General features: G+C 55.8%; 1 protein-coding gene across 1 annotated transcript in view; it reads left to right on the top strand.

The window, feature by feature from the left end:
- Window positions 1-48: 48 nt before the first annotated feature.
- LOC137308400 (ubiquitin carboxyl-terminal hydrolase 5-like) overlaps window positions 49-19,456 on the top strand; it is a gene marked incomplete at both ends in the record, with an annotated part of 43,662 nt that continues 24,254 nt past the window's right edge. The window contains 5 exons of the mRNA XM_067977144.1: window positions 49-143; window positions 839-1,032; window positions 1,719-1,790; window positions 6,218-6,302; window positions 8,245-8,370. Coding sequence (XP_067833245.1) covers window positions 49-143; window positions 839-1,032; window positions 1,719-1,790; window positions 6,218-6,302; window positions 8,245-8,370 — 572 coding nt within the window. The remainder of the gene's footprint in view (window positions 144-838; window positions 1,033-1,718; window positions 1,791-6,217; window positions 6,303-8,244; window positions 8,371-19,456) is intronic.

Here is a 19,456-nt window from a genome sequence, read left to right as displayed (position 1 = left end):
TCCCCCACTTTCTCCCCTGCTGATCTCCCTCCGACTGTCCCCCCACAGATGTTTACTCGTACGACGAGGATGAGATGGTTTTAGACCCGAGCTTGGCCGAGCATCTCACTCACTTCGGAATCGACATGATGCAGATGCAGAAGGTGGGTGGATTCATGCCTTCGTTGTTCCTCGGAGTGGGGGGGGTGGGGGTGGGGGGTGTGACCCGATGTGTTGTGTGTTTAGATCGATCGGTGTCTATTATTGAGGGGGGGCTGTGACCTGATATATTGTGTGTTTAGATCGATCCGTGTCTATTATTGAGGGGGGGCTGTGACCTGATGTATTGTGTGTTCAGATCGATCCGTGTCTATTATTGAGGGGAGGCTGTGACCTGATATATTGTGTGTTTAGATCGATCGGTGTCTATTATTGAGGGGGGGCTGTGACCTGATATATTGTGTGTTTAGATCGATCGGTGTCTATTATTGAGGGGGGGCTGTGACCTGATATATTGTGTGTTTAGATCGATCGGTGTCTATTATTGAGGGGGGGGCTGTGACCTGATATATTGTGTTTAGATCGATCGGTGTCTATTATTGAGGGGGGGCTGTGACCTGATATATTGTGTGTTTAGATCGATCGGTGTCTATTATTGAGGGGGGGCTGTGACCTGATATATTGTGTGTTTAGATCGATCCGTGTCTATTATTGAGGGGGGGGCTGTGACCTGATGTATTGTGTGTTTAGATCGATCGGTGTCTATTGTTTTGTGGGGCAGGGGGGTGGGTTTGACCCGATTTATCGGGGGTGTTTGGCCCGTCACTCTGAGCTGACCGCCCGTCTCTCTGCGGCGCAGACAGACAAGACGATGACCGAGCTGGAGATCGACATGAACCAGAGGATCGGGGAGTGGGAGACCATCCAGGAGTCGGGAGTCCACCTGAAGCCGCTCTACGGACCCGAGTACACTGGCATCCAGAACCTCGGCAACAGTTGCTACCTGAACTCGGTCATGCAAGTTGTCTTCAGCATTCCCGACTTCCAGAACAAGTGAGTGGCCTGCAGGCTCTGTGTCGCCTTCTCTTCCCCCCCTGCCCGGCCCCCTTCGACTTACGGACTTGAGGTGCCGGTCAAGGGGGACCCGGCTCCTCTCCCGCCTCACCCGCTGAGACGCTCCCGCCCACCCACCCACCCTCCCGGGGACCCGGCTCCTCTCCCGCCTCACCCGCTGAGACGCTCCCGCCCACCCACCCACCCTCCCTCCCTCAATCGCCTTCCCCTCGGTCTCTGCGCGAGGGACGCGGGTCACGTCAGAGGCCGGGATGGTCACTTCGATTCCCTTCCAGCGGCGTTTCTCCGAGCCGGAGAAGCAATTCCGTCGGGCGTCTCGCCACCTGACGGGGGCCTTTGCCGGCGCGGTGCCTGTTCGGAGGGTTAGGGGAGCCGCTGGCCCGTCCCTCTGCACCAGGGCTGGGGAGGATGGGGGGGGGGGAGGGTAAGTGGGGGTGGTGGGCACTGGCTGTCTCTTGGGCTGGCCGCAGGACCCTCCCTGCTGGCTGTCTGTCCGTCCTTGCCCACCTCCACCCTCCCACGCCCAGAGCGCGGGAAATGTTGTTGTCGAGCGAGGCCAGGTGAGGGGGACTTTCCAAGACCTGGCCCCCTCGCCGAGCCTGACAAAGGGGAGAAAGGTTTGCTCTCTGACGCCTGCTCTTCATTCCTCTCTCTCCCCGTGCTAGGTACGTCGGGAACCTGGAGAAGATTTTCAAGGACTCGCCCACCGACCCCACTCAGGATTTCAACACTCAGGTGTAAGTGACCTCCATCCCTCCCTCCCTCCCTCCCTCCCTCTCTCCTCCCCACTGCTGCTGCTGGCTTCCAAAATAGGCAACACGTTTCATTCCAGGTCAAGCTTTCGCGAAGAGGTCTGGGAATAATAACGGGTCGTGAATCTCCACAATGGTCTTTTTCTCTCTCTCTCGCTCTCGTTCTCTCTCGCTCTCGTTCTCTCTCGCTCTCGTTCTCTCTCGCTCTCGTTCTCTCTCGCTCTCTCTCGCTCTCTCTCGTTCTCGCTCTCGTTCTCTCTCTCGCTCTCGTTCTCTCTCGCTCTCGTTCTCGCTCTCTCTCGCTCTCTCTCGCTCTCTCTCGCTCTCTCTCGCTCTCGTTCTCGCTCTCGTTCTCGCTCTCGTTCTCGCTCTCGTTCTCGCTCTCGTTCTCGCTCTCGCTCTCGCTCTCGTTCTCTCTCGCTCTCGCTCTCGTTCTCTCTCGCTCTCGCTCTCGTTCTCTCTCGCTCTCGTTCTCTCTCGCTCTCGTTCTCTCTCGCTCTCTCTCGCTCTCGTTCTCTCTCGCTCTCGTTCTCTCTCGCTCTCTCTCGCTCTCGTTCTCTCTCGCTCTCGTTCTCTCTCGCTCTCGTGCTCTCTCGCTCTCGTTCTCTCTCGCGCTCTCGCGCTCTCTCGCTCTCGCGCTCTCTCGCTCTCGTGCTCTCTCGCTCTCGTGCTCTCGTGCTCTCTCGCTCTCGTGCTCTCTCGCTCTCTCGCTCTCGTGCTCTCTCGCTCTCGTGCTCTCTCGCTCTCGTTCTCTCTCGCTCTCGTTCTCTCTCGCTCTCGTTCTCTCTCGCTCTCGTTCTCTCTCTCGCTCTCGTTCTCTCTCTCGCTCTCTCTCGCTCTCGTTCTCTCTCTCGCTCTCGTTCTCTCTCTCGTTCTCTCTCGCTCTCGTTCTCTCTCTCGCTCTCGTTCTCTCTCGCTCTCGTGCTCTCTCGCTCTCGTTCTCTCTCGCTCTCGTGCTCTCTCGCTCTCGTTCTCTCTCGCTCTCGTTCTCTCTCGCTCTCGTTCTCTCTCGTTCTCTCTCGCTCTCGTTCTCTCTCGCTCTCGCTCTCGTTCTCTCTCGCTCTCGCTCTCGCTCTCGTGCTCTCTCGCTCTCGTTCTCTCTCGCTCTCGTTCTCTCTCGCTCTCGTTCTCTCTCGCTCTCGTGCTCTCTCGCTCTCGTGCTCTCTCGCTCTCGTTCTCGCTCTCGCTCTCGTTCTCTCTCGCTCTCGTTCTCTCTCTCGCTCTCGTTCTCTCTCTCGCTCTCGTTCTCTCTCGCTCTCGTGCTCTCTCGCTCTCGTTCTCTCTCGCTCTCGTTCTCTCTCGCTCTCGTTCTCTCTCGCTCTCGTTCTCTCTCGTTCTCTCTCGCTCTCGTTCTCTCTCGCTCTCGTTCTCTCTCGCTCTCGTGCTCTCTCGCTCTCGTGCTCTCTCGCTCTCGTGCTCTCGCTCTCGTGCTCTCTCGCTCTCGTGCTCTCTCGCTCTCGTGCTCTCTCGCTCTCGTGCTCTCTCGCTCTCGTTCTCTCTCGCTCTCGTTCTCTCTCGCTCTCGTTCTCTCTCGCTCTCGTTCTCTCTCGCTCTCGTGCTCTCTCGCTCTCGTGCTCTCTCGCTCTCGTGCTCTCGTTCTCTCTCGCTCTCGTTCTCTCTCGCTCTCGTTCTCTCTCGCTCTCGTTCTCTCTCGCTCTCGTTCTCTCTCGCTCTCGTTCTCTCTCGCTCTCGTTCTCTCTCGCTCTCGTTCTCTCTCGCTCTCGTTCTCTCTCGCTCTCGTTCTCTCTCGCTCTCGTTCTCTCTCGCTCTCGTTCTCTCTCTCGCTCTCGTTCTCTCTCTCGCTCTCGTTCTCTCTCGCTCTCGTTCTCTCTCGCTCTCGTTCTCTCTCGCTCTCGTTCTCTCTCGCTCTCGTTCTCTCTCGCTCTCGTTCTCTCTCGCTCTCGTTCTCTCTCGCTCTCGTTCTCTCTCGCTCTCGTTCTCTCTCGCTCTCGTTCTCTCTCGCTCTCGTTCTCTCTCGCTCTCGTTCTCTCTCGCTCTCGTTCTCTCTCGCTCTCGTTCTCTCTCGCTCTCGTTCTCTCTCGCTCTCGTTCTCTCTCGCTCTCGTTCTCTCTCGCTCTCGTTCTCTCTCGCTCTCGTTCTCTCTCGCTCTCGTTCTCTCTCGCTCTCGTTCTCTCTCGCTCTCGTTCTCTCTCGCTCTCGTTCTCTCTCGCTCTCGTTCTCTCTCGCTCTCGTTCTCTCTCGCTCTCGTTCTCTCTCGCTCTCGTTCTCTCTCGCTCTCGTTCTCTCTCGCTCTCGTTCTCTCTCGCTCTCGTTCTCTCTCGCTCTCGTTCTCTCTCGCTCTCGTTCTCTCTCGCTCTCGTTCTCTCTCGCTCTCGTTCTCTCTCGCTCTCGTTCTCTCTCGCTCTCGTTCTCTCTCGCTCTCGTTCTCTCTCGCTCTCGTTCTCTCTCGCTCTCGTTCTCTCTCGCTCTCGTTCTCTCTCGCTCTCGTTCTCTCTCGCTCTCGTTCTCTCTCGCTCTCGTTCTCTCTCGCTCTCGTTCTCTCTCGCTCTCGTTCTCTCTCGCTCTCGTTCTCTCTCGCTCTCGTTCTCTCTCGCTCTCGTTCTCTCTCGCTCTCGTTCTCTCTCGCTCTCGTTCTCTCTCGCTCTCGTTCTCTCTCGCTCTCGTTCTCTCTCGCTCTCGTTCTCTCTCGCTCTCGTTCTCTCTCGCTCTCGTTCTCTCTCGCTCTCGTTCTCTCTCGCTCTCGTTCTCTCTCGCTCTCGTTCTCTCTCGCTCTCTCTCGCTCTCGTTCTCTCTCGCTCTCGCTCTCGTTCTCTCTCGCTCTCGTTCTCTCTCGCTCTCGTTCTCTCTCGCTCTCGCTCTCGTTCTCTCTCGCTCTCGTTCTCTCTCGCTCTCGTTCTCTCTCGCTCTCGTTCTCTCTCGCTCTCGTTCTCTCTCGCTCTCGTTCTCTCTCGCTCTCGTTCTCTCTCGCTCTCGCTCTCGTTCTCTCTCGCTCTCGTTCTCTCTCGCTCGCTCGTTCTCTCTCGCTCTCGTTCTCTCTCGCTCTCGTTCTCTCTCGCTCTCGTTCTCTCTCGCTCTCGTTCTCTCTCGCTCTCGTTCTCTCTCGCTCTCGTTCTCTCTCGCTCTCGTTCTCTCTCGCTCTCGTTCTCTCTCGCTCTCGTTCTCTCTCGCTCTCGTTCTCTCTCGCTCTCGTTCTCTCTCGCTCTCGTTCTCTCTCGCTCTCGTTCTCTCTCGCTCTCGTTCTCTCTCGCTCTCGTTCTCTCTCGCTCTCGTTCTCTCTCGCTCTCGTTCTCTCTCGCTCTCGTTCTCTCTCGCTCTCGTTCTCTCTCGCTCTCGTTCTCTCTCGCTCTCGTTCTCTCTCGCTCTCGTTCTCTCTCGCTCTCGTTCTCTCTCGCTCTCGTTCTCTCTCGCTCTCGTTCTCTCTCGCTCTCGTTCTCTCTCGCTCTCGTTCTCTCTCGCTCTCGTTCTCTCTCGCTCTCGTTCTCTCTCGCTCTCGTTCTCTCTCGCTCTCGCTCTCGTGCTCTCTCGCTCTCGTGCTCTCTCGCTCTCGTGCTCTCTCGCTCTCGTTCTCTCTCGCTCTCGTTCTCTCTCGCTCTCGTTCTCTCTCGCTCTCGTTCTCTCTCGCTCTCGTTCTCTCTCGCTCTCGTTCTCTCTCGCTCTCGTTCTCTCTCGCTCTCGTTCTCTCTCGCTCTCGTTCTCTCTCGCTCTCGTTCTCTCTCGCTCTCGTTCTCTCTCGCTCTCGTTCTCGCTCGCTCTCGTTCTCTCTCGCTCTCGTTCTCTCTCGCTCTCGTTCTCTCTCGCTCTCGTTCTCTCTCGCTCTCGTTCTCGCTCGCTCTCGTTCTCGCTCGCTCTCGTTCTCGCTCGCTCTCGTTCTCGCTCGCTCTCGTTCTCGCTCGCTCTCGTTCTCGCTCGCTCTCGTGCTCGCTCTCGTTCTCGTTCTCTCTCGCTCTCGTGCTCTCTCTCTCGTGCTCTCTCTCTCGTGCTCTCTCTCTCGTGCTCTCTCTCTCGTGCTCTCTCTCTCGTTCTCTCTCTCTCGTTCTCGTTCTCTCGTTCTCTCGCTCTCGTTCTCTCGCTCTCGTTCTCTCGCTCTCGTTCTCTCGCTCTCGTTCTCTCGCTCTCGTTCTCTCGCTCTCGTTCTCTCGCTCTCGTTCTCTCGCTCTCGTTCTCTCGTTCTCGTTCTCTCTCGCTCTCGTTCTCTCTCGCTCTCGTTCTCTCTCGCTCTCGTTCTCTCTCGCTCTCGTTCTCTCTCGCTCTCGTTCTCTCTCGCTCGGGCTCTTTCTTTTCTCTCTCTCTCTCTCTCTCTCTCTCTCTGGGCCCGTGTGCGTGTTGAGGGGTGTGCCCCACAGCTTGTGTTTGGGCTTCATGCTGTGTTGTGTGTTTTAAAATCCTGGTACACTGGTGTCTGGAATCTGCCTGCGTTACTCATTTCTCCCTCTCTTTCCCTCCCATCTCAGGGCTAAATTGGGCTACGCTCTATTGTCCGGAGACCACTCCAAACCGCCTCCAGAGACCGATGAGACCGAGCCGGAAACAGAGAAGGTAGAATTCGAAAATTAAAAAAAAAATCAAGCTTCCCCTCTCTTAGCTCTGTCTGTGTGTCAGCTATGGATGGATGGGGTTGTGGGGAGTACCTGATGATAGCTCCTTTTAATCCGGTCATGGTAGGGGTTCAAAGTGGCATAACTTTCTGGCGGTGTCGCGCCAACTGCCTTCCTTCACTCCGTTCCGTGCCAGGCAGTCCAACACACCGTGAGGACGGTAAGCCACTTTTAACCCCTTACGCACCATGACAGAATTAGTACAAGTCAATTTAAATACAAACATGCTGTGCGATTTGCATGAGGGACGAATCAATTTAAATACAAACGTCCTGTGCAGTTTGCGTGAGGTTGGAGTCAATTTAAATACAAACGTGCTGTGCGGGTTGCGTGAGGGAGGAGTCAATTTAAATGCAAACGTGCTGTGCGGGTTGTGTGAGGTTGGAGTCAATTTAAATACGAACGTGCTGTGCGGTTTGCATGAGGGACGAATCAATTTAAATACAAACATGCTGTGCGGTTTGCATGAGGGACGAATCAATTTAAATACAAACGTGCTGTGCGATTTGCATGAGGGACGAATCAATTTAAATACAAATGTCCTGTGCAGTTTGCATGAGGTTGGAGTCAATTTAAATACAAACACGCTGTGCAGGTTGCATGAGGTTCGAGTCAATTTAAATACAAACGTGCTGTGCTGGTTGCGTGAGGGAGGAGTCAATTTAAATACAAACGTGCTGGGTGTTTTGTCCAGTTGTGCGTCTGGCAGCTTTATGAATTCAAATACCAAGTTGCTCTCGTTACCGCATTCAGTAAAGTAATTTCAGTCTGCATTTTAGCACTAAACCTATGTGCTTCTTATTTTGTACCATGTGGGGAGCTGGCAGAGCATGACGTGGTCTGTAATTAGGCTTCTGCTGTTGTGTTTTTAAACACTAGATGCACAAGAGCATTGTTATAGCCTTAAAATAAGGTCGAGTGTAGAGCAGCCATGATAAATGGAAAGAAAACATTTCTACAGTAATATAATTGAAATGCAGAGAAGTTATGTTAAATTTACATAGAACCTGCGATCGAGGGGTGAATGGGGTGTAGATGGGGGACGACGACAGGTCTTTGAATGATGGGGGGGTGGGGTATGGGGTGTTGATGTGTGGGGGGACAGGTCTATGAGTGATGGGGGGGTGGGGTATGGGCTGTAGATGTGTGGGGGGACAGGCCTATGAGTGATGGGGGGAGTGGGGTATGGGCTGTAGATGTGTGGGGGGACAGGTCTATGAGTGATGGGGGGGTGGGGTATGGGCTGTAGATGTGGGGAGGACAGGGTTGAGAGTGATGGGGGGAGTGGGGTATGGGCTGTAGATGTGTGGGGGGACAGGTCTATGAGTGATGGGGGGAGTGGGGTATGGGCTGTCGATGTGGGGAGGACAGGGCTGTGAGCGATGGGGGGAGTGGGGTATGGGCTGTAGATGTGGGGAGGACAGGGTTGAGAGTGATGGGGGGAGTGGGGTATGGGCTGTAGATGTGTGGGGGGACAGGTCTATGAGTGATGGGGGGAGTGGGGTATGGGCTGTAGATGTGTGGGGGGACAGGTCTATGAGTGATGGGGGGGTGGGGTATGGGCTGTAGATGTGTGGGGGGACAGGTCTATGAGTGATGGGGGGAGTGGGGTATGGGCTGCAGATGTGGGGAGGACAGGGCTGAGAGTGATGGGGGGAGTGGGGTATGGGCTGTCGATGTGGGGAGCACAGGGCTGTGAGCGATGGGGGGAGTGGGGTATGGGCTGCAGATGTGGGGAGGACAGGGTTGAGAGTGATGGGGGGAGTGGGGTATGGGCTGTAGATGTGGGGAGGACAGGTCTATGAGTGATGGGGGGAGTGGGGGATGCGTCGCACTGAGCAGTGTGTTAATGACGTGCCTTCCTTTGGTCCATTCTGTACCAGGTTGATCCAGGCGGCATTGCACCGAGAATGTTCAAAATGTTGGTTGGAAAAGGCCACCCAGAATTCTCCACAAACAGGCAGCAGGACGCCCAGGAATTCCTCCTGCATTTTATCAACATGGTCGAGGTGAGATTCTCCAGAGCCCCTGCATCAATCCCCAAACTAATCCCACTGCCCCCGCTCTCTCTCCATAGCCCTGTATCAATCCCCAAACTAATCCCACAGCCCCACTCTCTCTCCAGAGCCCTGTATCAATCCCCAAACTAATCCCACTGCCCCGCTCTCTCTCCAGAGCCCTGCATCAATCCCCAAACTAATCCCACTGCCCCACTCTCTCCCCATAGCCCTGCATCAATCCCCAAACTAATCCCACTGCCCCACTCTCTCCCCATAGCCCCTGTATCAATCCCCAAACTAATCCCACTGCCCCACTCTCTCCCCATAGCCCTGTATCAATCCCCAAACTAATCCCACTGCCCCGCTCTCTCCCCATAGCCCTGTATCAATCCCCAAACTAATCCCACTGCCCCACTCTCTCCCCATAGCCCCTGTATCAATCCCCAAACTAATCCCACTGCCCCACTCTCTCCCCATAGCCCTGTATCAATCCCCAAACTAATCCCACTGCCCCGCTCTCTCCCCAGAGCCCCTGTATCAATCCCCAAACTAATCCCACTGCCCCACTCTCTCCCCATAGCCCCTGTATCAATCCCCAAACTAATCCCACTGCCCCACTCTCTCCCCATAGCCCTGTATCAATCCCCAAACTAATCCCACTGCCCCGCTCTCTCCCCATAGCCCCTGGATCAATCCCCAAACTAATCCCACTGCCCCACTCTCTCCCCATAGCCCCTGTATCAATCCCCAAACTAATCCCACTGCCCCGCTCTCTCCCCATAGCCCTGTATCAATCCCCAAACTAATCCCACTGCCCCACTCTCTCTCCATAGCCCTGTATCAATCCCCAAACTAATCCCACTGCCCCACTCTCTCTCCATAGCCCCTGTATCAATCCCCAAACTAATCCCACTGCCCCGCTCTCTCTCCAGAGCCCTGCATCAATCCCCAAACTAATCCCACTGCCCCGCTCTCTCTCCATAGCCCCTGCATCAATCCCCAAACTAATCCCACTGCCCCGCTCTCTCTCCATAGCCCCTGTATCAATCCCCAAACTAATCCCACTGCCCCGCTCTCTCTCCATAGCCCCTGTATCAATCCCCAAACTAATCCCACTGCCCCGCTCTCTCTCCATAGCCCCTGTATCAATCCCCAAACTAATCCCACTGCCCCGCTCTCTCTCCATAGCCCCTGTATCAATCCCCAAACTAATCCCACTGCCCCGCTCTCTCCCCATAGCCCCTGTATCAATCCCCAAACTAATCCCACTGCCCCACTCTCTCCCCATAGCCCTGTATCAATCCCCAAACTAATCCCACTGCCCCACTCTCTCCCCACAGCCCTGTATCAATCCCCAAACTAATCCCACTGCCCCGCTCTCTCCCCATAGCCCCTGTATCAATCCCCAAACTAATCCCACTGCCCCAGTCTCTCCCCACAGCCCCTGTATCAATCCCCAAACTAATCCCACTGCCCCGCTCTCTCCCCATAGCCCTGTATCAATCCCCAAACTAATCCCACTGCCCCACTCTCTCTCCATAGCCCTGTATCAATCCCCAAACTAATCCCACTGCCCCACTCTCTCTCCATAGCCCCTGTATCAATCCCCAAACTAATCCCACTGCCCCGCTCTCTCTCCATAGCCCTGCATCAATCCCCAAACTAATCCCACTGCCCCACTCTCTCTCCATAGCCCCTGTATCAATCCCCAAACTAATCCCACTGCCCCGCTCTCTCTCCATAGCCCCTGCATCAATCCCCAAACTAATCCCACTGCCCCGCTCTCTCTCCATAGCCCCTGCATCAATCCCCAAACTAATCCCACTGCCCCGCTCTCTCTCCATAGCCCCTGTATCAATCCCCAAACTAATCCCACTGCCCCGCTCTCTCTCCATAGCCCCTGCATCAATCCCCAAACTAATCCCACTGCCCCGCTCTCTCTCCATAGCCCCTGTATCAATCCCCAAACTAATCCCACTGCCCCACTCTCTCCCCATAGCCCTGTATCAATCCCCAAACTAATCCCACTGCCCCGCTCTCTCCCCATAGCCCCTGTATCATCCCCAAACTAATCCCACTGCCCCGCTCTCTCTCCATAGCCCCTGTATCAATCCCCAAACTAATCCCACTGCCCCGCTCTCTCTCTATAGCCCCTGTATCAATCCCCAAACTAATCCCACTGCCCCGCTCTCTCCCCATAGCCCCTGCATCAATCCCCAAACTAATCCCACTGCCCCGCTCTCTCTCCATAGCCCCTGCATCAATCCCCAAACTAATCCCACTGCCCCCGCTCTCTCCCCATTGCCCTGTATCAATCCCCAAACTAATCCCACTGCCCCGCTCTCTCCCCATTGCCCTGTATCAATCCCCAAACAAATCCCCGCTCTCTCCCCATAGCCCTGGATCAGTTCCCAACCTAATCCCCGCTCTCTTCCTCATAGCCTGTATCAATCCCCAAACCAATCCCACTGCCCCGCTCTCTCCCCCTGGCCCTGTATCAATACCCAAATGAATCCCACTGCCCCGCTCTCTCCCCATAGCCCTGCATCGATCCCCAAACTAATCCCACTGCCCCCGCTCTCTCCCCATATCCCTGTATCGATGCACAAACTCATCCCCGCTCTCTCCCCAGAGCCCTGTATCAATCCCCAAATTAATCCCACTGCCCCCGCTCTCTCCCCAGAGCCCTGTATCGAACCCCAAACCAATTCCCGCTCTTCCTCAGAGCCTGTATCAACCCCCAAATTAATCCCACTGCCCCGCTCTCTCCCCATAGCCCTGTATCAATCCCCAAACTAATCCCCGCACTCTCCCCACAGCCCGGCATCAATCCCTAAATTAATCCCACTGCTCCGCTCTCTCCCCATAGCCCTGTATCAATCCCCAAACTAATCCCCGCACTCTCCCCAGAGCCCTGCATCAATCCCCAAATTAATCCCACTGCCCCACTCTCTCCCCATAGCCCCTGCATCAATCCCCAAACTAATCCCACTGCCCCGCTCTCTCTCCATAGCCCCTGTATCAATCCCCAAACTAATCCCACTGCCCCGCGCTCTCCGCATAGCCCTGTATCGATCCCCAAATTAATCCCACTGCCCCGCTCTCTCTCCACAGCCCTGCATCAATCCCCAAACTAATCCCACTGCCCCGCTCTCTCCCCAGAGCCATGTATCAATTCCGAAACTAATCCCCGCTCCCTTCCTCATAGCCCTGTCTCAATCCCCAAACAAATCCCCACTCTCTTCCCATCGCCCTGTATCAATCCCCAAATTAATCCCACTGCCCCGCTCTCTCTCCATAGCCCTGTATCAATCCCCAAACTAATCCCACTGCCCCACTCCCTTCCTCATAGCCCTGTCTCAATCCCCAAACAAATCCCCACTCTCTTCCCATCGCCCTGTATCAATACCCAAATGAATCCCACTGCCCCGCTCTCTCTCCATAGCCCTGTATCAATCCCCAAACTAATCCCACTGCCCCGCTCCCTCCCCATAGCCCTGTATCAATCCCCAAACTAATCCCCGCACTCTCCCCATAGCCCTGTATCAATCCCCAAACTAATCCCACTGCCCCGCTCCCTCCCCATAGCCCTGTATCAATCCCCAAACTAATCCCACTGCCCCACTCTCTCCCCATAGCCCTGTATCAATCCCCAAACTAATCCCCGCACTCTCCCCATAGCCCTGTATCAATCCCCAAACTAATCCCACTGCCCCGCGCTCTCCGCATAGCCCTGTATCGATCCCCAAATTAATCCCACTGCCCCGCTCTCTCTCCATAGCCCTGTATCAATCCCCAAACTAATCCCCGCACTCTCCCCATAGCCCTGTATCAATCCCCAAACTAATCCCACTGCCCCGCTCCCTCCCCATAGCCCTGTATCAATCCCCAAACTAATCCCCGCACTCTCCCCATAGCCCTGTATCAATCCCCAAACTAATCCCACTGCCCCGCGCTCTCCGCATAGCCCTGTATCGATCCCCAAATTAATCCCACTGCCCCGCTCTCTCTCCACAGCCCTGCATCAATCCCCAAACTAATCCCACTGCCCCGCTCTCTCCCCATAGCCCTGTATCAATCCCCAAACTAATCCCACTGCCCCACTCTCTCCCCAGAGCCATGTATCAATTCCCAAAATAATCTCCACTCCCTTCCTCATAGCCCTGTCTCAATCCCCAAACGAATCCCCACTCTCTCCCCATCGCCCTGTATCAATCCCCAAATTAATCCCACTGCCCCGTCTCTCTCCCCAAAGCCCTGCATCAATATCCAAACGAATCCCACTGCCCCGCTCTCTCTCCACAGCCCTGTATCAATCCCCAAACTAATCCCACTGCCCCGCTCTCTCTCCATAGCCCTGTATCGATCCCCAAAACTGATCCCCGCTCTCTCCCCAAAGCCCTGTATCAATCACCAAACCAATCCCACTGCCCCGCTCTCTCTCCACAGCCCTGTATCAATCCCCAAACTAATCCCACTGCCCCGCTCTCTCTCCATAGCCCTGTATCGATCCCCAAAACTAATCCCCGCTCTCTCCCCATAGCCCTGTATCAATCCCCAAACTAATCCCACTGCCCCGCTCTCTCTCCATAGCCCTGTATCGATCCCCAAACTAATCCCACTGCCCCCGCTCTCTCCCCATAGCCCTGTATCGATCCCCAAACGAATCCCACTGCCCCCGCGCTCTCCCCAGAGCCCTGTATCGATCCCCAAACGAATCCCCGCTCTCTCCCCATCGCCGTGCATCAATCCCCAAATTAACCCCACTGCCCCGCTCCCTCCCCATAGCCCCTGCATCAATCCCCAAACTGATCCCACTGCCCCGCTCTCTCCCCATAGCCCTGTATCAAACCCCAAACTAATCCCACTGCCCCGCGCTCTCCCCAAAGCCTTGCATCGATCCCCAAACTAATCCCACTGCCACCGCTCTCTCCCCATAGCTCTGTATCGATCCCCAAACTAATCCCCGCTCTCTCCCCAAAGCCCTGTGTCAATCCCCAAATTAATCCCACTGCCCCACTCTCTCCCCATAGCCCTGTATCGATCCCCAAACGAATCCCCGCTCTCTCCCCACAGCCCTGTATCAATCCCCAAATTAATCCCACTGCCCCCGCTCTCTCCCCAGAGCCCTGTATCGATCCCCAAACCAATTCCCGCACTTCCTCAGAGCCTGTATCAACCCCCAAATTAATCCCACTGCCCCGCTCTCTCCCCATAGCCCTGTATCAAACCCAAACGAATCCCCGCACTCTCCCCATAGCCCTGCATCAATCCCCAAATTAATCCCACTGCCCCGCTCTCTCCCCATAGCCCTGTATCAATCCCCAAACTAATCCCCGCACTCTCCCCATAGCCCTGCATCAATCCCCAAATTAATCCCACTGCCCCACTCTCTCCCCATAGCCCGATATCAATCCCCAAACTAATCCCACTGCCCCGCTCCCTCCCCATAGCCCTGTATCAATCCCCAAACTAATCCCACTGCCCCGCTCCCTCCCCATAGCCCTGAATCAATCCCCAAACTAATCCCCGCACTCTCCCCATAGCCCTGTCTCAATCCCCAAACAAATCCCCACTCTCTCCCCATCGCCCTGTATCAATCCCCAAATTAATCCCACTGCCCCGTCTCTCTCCCCAAAGCCCTGCATCAATCTCCAAACGAATCCCACTGCCCCGCTCTCTCTCCATAGCCCTGTATCGATCCCCAAAACTAATCCCCGCTCTCTCCCCATAGCCCTGTATCAATCACCAAACCAATCCCACTGCCCCGCTCTCTCTCCACAGCCCTGTATCAATCCCCAAACGAATCCCACTGCCCCGCTCTCTCTCCATAGCCCTGTATCGATCCCCAAAACTAATCCCCGCTCTCTCCCCAAAGCCCTGCATCAATCCCCAACCTAATCCCACTGCCCCGCTCTCTCCCCATAGCCCTGTATCAATCCCCAAACTAATCCCACTGCGCCGCTCTCTCCCCATAGCCCCTGTATCAATCCCCAAACTAATCCCACTGCCCCGCTCTCTCTCCATAGCCCTGTATCGATCACCAAACTAATCCCACTGCCCCGCTCTCCCCATAGCCCTGTATCGATCCCCAAATGAATCCCACTGCCCCCGCGCTCTCCCCATAGACCTGTATCGATCCCCAAACGAATCCCCGCTCTCTCCCCATCGCCCTGCATCAATCCCCAAATTAACCCCACTGCCCCGCTCCCTCCCCATAGCCCCTGCATCATTCCCCAAACTGATCCCACTGCCCCGCTCTCTCCCCATAGCCCTGCATTAATCCCCAAACTAATCCCACTGCCCCGCGCTCTCCCCAAAGCCTTGCATCGATCCCCAAACTAATCCCACTGCCACCGCTCTCTCCCCACAGCCCTGTATCGATCCCCAAACTAATCCCCGCTCTCTCCCCAAAGCCCTGTGTCAATCCCCAAATTAATCCCACTGCCCCACTCTCTCCCCATAGCCCTGTATCGATCCCCAAACGAATCCCCGCTCTCTCCCCATAGCCCTGTATCAATCCCCAAATTAATCCCACTGCCCCACTCTCTCCCCACAGCCCTGTATCAATCCCCAAACTAATCCCACTGCCCCGCTCTCTCCCCAAAGCTCTGTATCAATCCCCAAACTAATCCCACTGCCCCGCTCTCTCTCCATCGCCCTGCATCAATCCCCAAACTAATCCCCCTGCCCCGCTCTCTTTCCACAGCCCTGTATCAATCCCCAAACTAATCCCACTGCCCCGCTCTCTTTCCACAGCCCTGTATCAATCCCCAAATTAATCCCACTGCCCCACTCTCTCCCCACAGCCTTGCATCGATCCCCAAACGAATCCCACTGCCCCGCTCTCTCTCCACAGCCCTGTATCAATCCCCAAACTAATCCCACTGCCCCCGCTCTCTCCCCACAGCCCTGTATCGACCCCAAACTAATCCCACTGCCACCGCTCTCTCCCCATAGCCCTGTATCAATCACCAAACCAATCCCACTGCCCCGCTCTCTCCCCGTAGCCCTGTATCGATCCCCAAAACTAATCCCCGCTCTCCCCAAAGCCCTGCATCAATCCCCAACCTAATCCCACTGCCCCGCTCTCTCCCCATAGCCCCTGTATCAATCCCCAAACTAATCCCACTGCCTCGCTCTCTCTCCATAGCCCTGTATCAATCCCCAAACTAATCCCACTGCCCCACTCTCTCTCCATCGCCCTGTATCAATCCCCAAACTAATCCCACTGCCCCGCGCTCTCCCCAAAGCCTTGCATCGATCCCCAAACTAATCCCACTGCCACCGCTCTCTCCCCATAGCTCTGTATCAATCCCCAAACTAATCCCACTGCCCCTGCTCTCTCCCCATCGCCCTGTATTGATCCACAAACAAATCCCCGCTCTCTCCCCAGAGCCCTGTATCAATCCCCAAATTGATCCCACTGCCCCACTCTCTCCCCATAGCCCTGTATCAATCCCAAACTGATCCCACTGCCCCCGCTCTCTCTCCACAGCCCTGTATCGATCCCCAAACTAATCCCACTGCCCTCGCTCTCTCCCCATAGCCCTGTATCGATCCCCAAACTAATCCCACTGCCCCGCTCTCTCTCCACAGCCCTGCATCAATCCCCAAACTAATCCCACTGCCCCGCTCTCTCCCCAAAGCCCTGCATCAATCCCCAAACTAATCCCTGCTCTCTCCCCATAACCCTGTATCAATCCCCAAACTAATCCCACTGCCCCGCTCTCTCCCCATAGCCCCTGTATCAACCCCAAAACTGATCCCACTGCCCCCGCTTTCTCTCCACAGCCCTGTATCAATCCCCAAACTAATCCCACTGCCCTCGCTCTCTCCCCATAGCCCTGTATCAATCCCCAAACTAATCCCACTGCCCCGCTCTCTCCCCAAAGCCCTGCATCAATCCCCAAACTAATCCCACTGCCCCGCTCTCTCCCCACAGCCATGTATCGATCCCCAAACTATTCCCACTGCCCCCGCTCTCTCCCCAAAGCCCTGTCTCGATCCCCAAACTAATCCCACTGCCCCCGCTCTCTCCCCATAGCCCTGTATTGATCCCCAAACAAATCCCCGCTCTCTCCCCATAGCCCTGTATCAATCCCCAAACTAATCCCACTGCCCTGCTCTCTCTCCATAGCCCTGTATCGATCCCCAAACTAATCCCCGCGCTCTCCCCATAGCCATGTATCAATCCCCAAATTAATCCCACTGCCCCGCTCTCTCCCCATAGCCCTGTATCAATCCCCAAACTAATCCCCGCACTCTCCCCATAGCCCGGCATCAATCCCTAAATTAATCCCACTGCCCCGCTCTCTCCCCATAGCCCTGTATCAATCCCCAAACTAATCCCCGCACTCTCCCCAGAGCCCTGCATCAATCCCCAAATTAATCCCACTGCCCCACTCTCTCCCCATAGCCCGATATCAATCCCCAAACTAATCCCACTGCCCCGCTCCCTCCCCATAGCCCTGCATCAATCCCCAAACCAATCCCCGCACTCTCCCCATAGCCCTGTATCAATCCCCAAACTAATCCCACTGCCCTGCGCTCTCCGCATAGCCCTGTATCGATCCCCAAATTAATCCCACTGCCCCGCTCTCTCTCCACAGCCCTGCATCAATCCCCAAACTAATCCCACTGCCCCGCTCTCTCCCCAGAGCCATGTATCAATTCCGAAACTAATCCCCGCTCCCTTCCTCATAGCCCTGTCTCAATCCCCAAACAAATCCCCACTCTCTTCCCATCGCCCTGTATCAATACCCAAATGAATCCCACTGCCCCGCTCTCTCTCCATAGCCCTGTATCAATCCCCAAACTAATCCCACTGCCCCGCTCCCTCCCCATAGCCCTGTATCAATCCCCAAACTAATCCCCGCACTCTCCCCATAGCCCTGTATCAATCCCCAAACTAATCCCCGCACTCTCCCCATAGCCCTGTATCAATCCCCAAACTAATCCCACTGCCCCGCTCCCTCCCCATAGCCCTGTATCAATCCCCAAACTAATCCCCGCACTCTCCCCATAGCCCTGTATCAATCCCCAAACTAATCCCACTGCCCCGCGCTCTCCGCATAGCCCTGTATCGATCCCCAAATTAATCCCACTGCCCCGCTCTCTCTCCACAGCCCTGCATCAATCCCCAAACTAATCCCACTGCCCCGCGCTCTCCCCAGAGCCATGTATCAATTCCCAAAATAATCTCCACTCCCTTCCTCATAGCCCTGTCTCAATCCCCAAACAAATCCCCACTCTCTCCCCATCGCCCTGTATCAATCCCCAAATTAATCCCACTGCCCCGTCTCTCTCCCCAAAGCCCTGCATCAATATCCAAACGAATCCCACTGCCCCGCTCTCTCTCCACAGCCCTGTATCAATCCCCAAACTAATCCCACTGCCCCGCTCTCTCTCCATAGCCCTGTATCGATCCCCAAAACTAATCCCCGCTCTCTCCCCATAGCCCTGTATCAATCACCAAACCAATCCCACTGCCCCGCTCTCTCTCCACAGCCCTGTATCAATCCCCAAACGAATCCCACTGCCCCGCTCTCTCTCCACAGCCCTGTATCGATCCCCAAAACTAATCCCCGCTCTCTCCCCATAGCCCTGTATCGATCCCCAAACTAATCCCACTGCCCCCGCTCTCTCCCCATCGCCCTGTTTCGATCCCCAAACGAATCCCACTGCCCCCGCGCTCTCCCCATAGCCCTGTATCGATCCCCAAACGAATCCCCGCTCTCTCCCCATCGCCGTGCATCAATCCCCAAATTAACCCCACTGCCCCGCTCCCTCCCCATAGCCCCTGCATCAATCCCCAAACTGATCCCACTGCCCCGCTCTCTCCCCATAGCCCTGTATCAAACCCCAAACTCATCCCACTGCCCCGCGCTCTCCCCAAAGCCTTGCATCGATCCCCAAACTAATCCCACTGCCACCGCTCTCTCCCCATAGCTCTGTATCGATCCCCAAACTAATCCCCGCTCTCTCCCCAAAGCCCTGTGTCAATCCCCAAATTAATCCCACTGCCCCACTCTCTCCCCATAGCCCTGTATCGATCCCCAAACGAATCCCCGCTCTCTCCCCACAGCCCTGTATCAATCCCCAAATTAATCCCACTGCCCCCGCTCTCTCCCCAGAGCCCTGCATCGATCCCCAAACCAATTCCCGCTCTTCCTCAGAGCCTGTATCAACCCCCAAATTAATCCCACTGCCCCGCTCTCTCCCCATAGCCCTGTATCAAACCCAAACGAATCCCCGCACTCTCCCCATAGCCCTGCATCAATCCCCAAATTAATCCCACTGCCCCGCTCTCTCCCCATAGCCCTGTATCAATCCCCAAACTAATCCCCGCACTCTCCCCATAGCCCTGCATCAATCCCCAAATTAATCCCACTGCCCCACTCTCTCCCCATAGCCCGATATCAATCCCCAAACTAATCCCACTGCCCCGCTCCCTCCCCATAGCCCTGTATCAATCCCCAAACTAATCCCACTGCCCCGCTCCCTCCCCATAGCCCTGTATCAATCCCCAAACTAATCCCCGCACTCTCCCCATGGCCCTGTCTCAATCCCCAAACAAATCCCCACTCTCTCCCCATCGCCCTGTATCAATCCCCAAATTAATCCCACTGCCCCGTCTCTCTCCCCAAAGCCCTGCATCAATCTCCAAACGAATCCCACTGCCCCGCTCTCTCTCCATAGCCCTGTATCGATCCCCAAAACTAATCCCCGCTCTCTCCCCATAGCCCTGTATCAATCACCAAACCAATCCCACTGCCCCGCTCTCTCTCCACAGCCCTGTATCAATCCCCAAACGAATCCCACTGCCCCGCTCTCTCTCCATAGCCCTGTATCGATCCCCAAAACTAATCCCCGCTCTCTCCCCAAAGCCCTGCATCAATCCCCAACCTAATCCCACTGCCCCGCTCTCTCTCCACAGCCCTGTATCAATCCCCAAACGAATCCCACTGCCCCGCTCTCTCTCCATCGCCCTGTATCGATCCCCAAAACTAATCCCCGCTCTCTCCCCATAGCCCTGTATCAATCCCCAAACTAATCCCACTGCGCCGCTCTCTCCCCATAGCCCCTGTATCAA

Source organism: Heptranchias perlo, unplaced genomic scaffold (genome assembly GCF_035084215.1).
Source record: "Heptranchias perlo isolate sHepPer1 unplaced genomic scaffold, sHepPer1.hap1 HAP1_SCAFFOLD_1297, whole genome shotgun sequence".
NCBI classification, from domain to species: domain Eukaryota; kingdom Metazoa; phylum Chordata; class Chondrichthyes; order Hexanchiformes; family Hexanchidae; genus Heptranchias; species Heptranchias perlo.
This window is presented reverse-complemented; position numbering and strand designations above follow the sequence as displayed.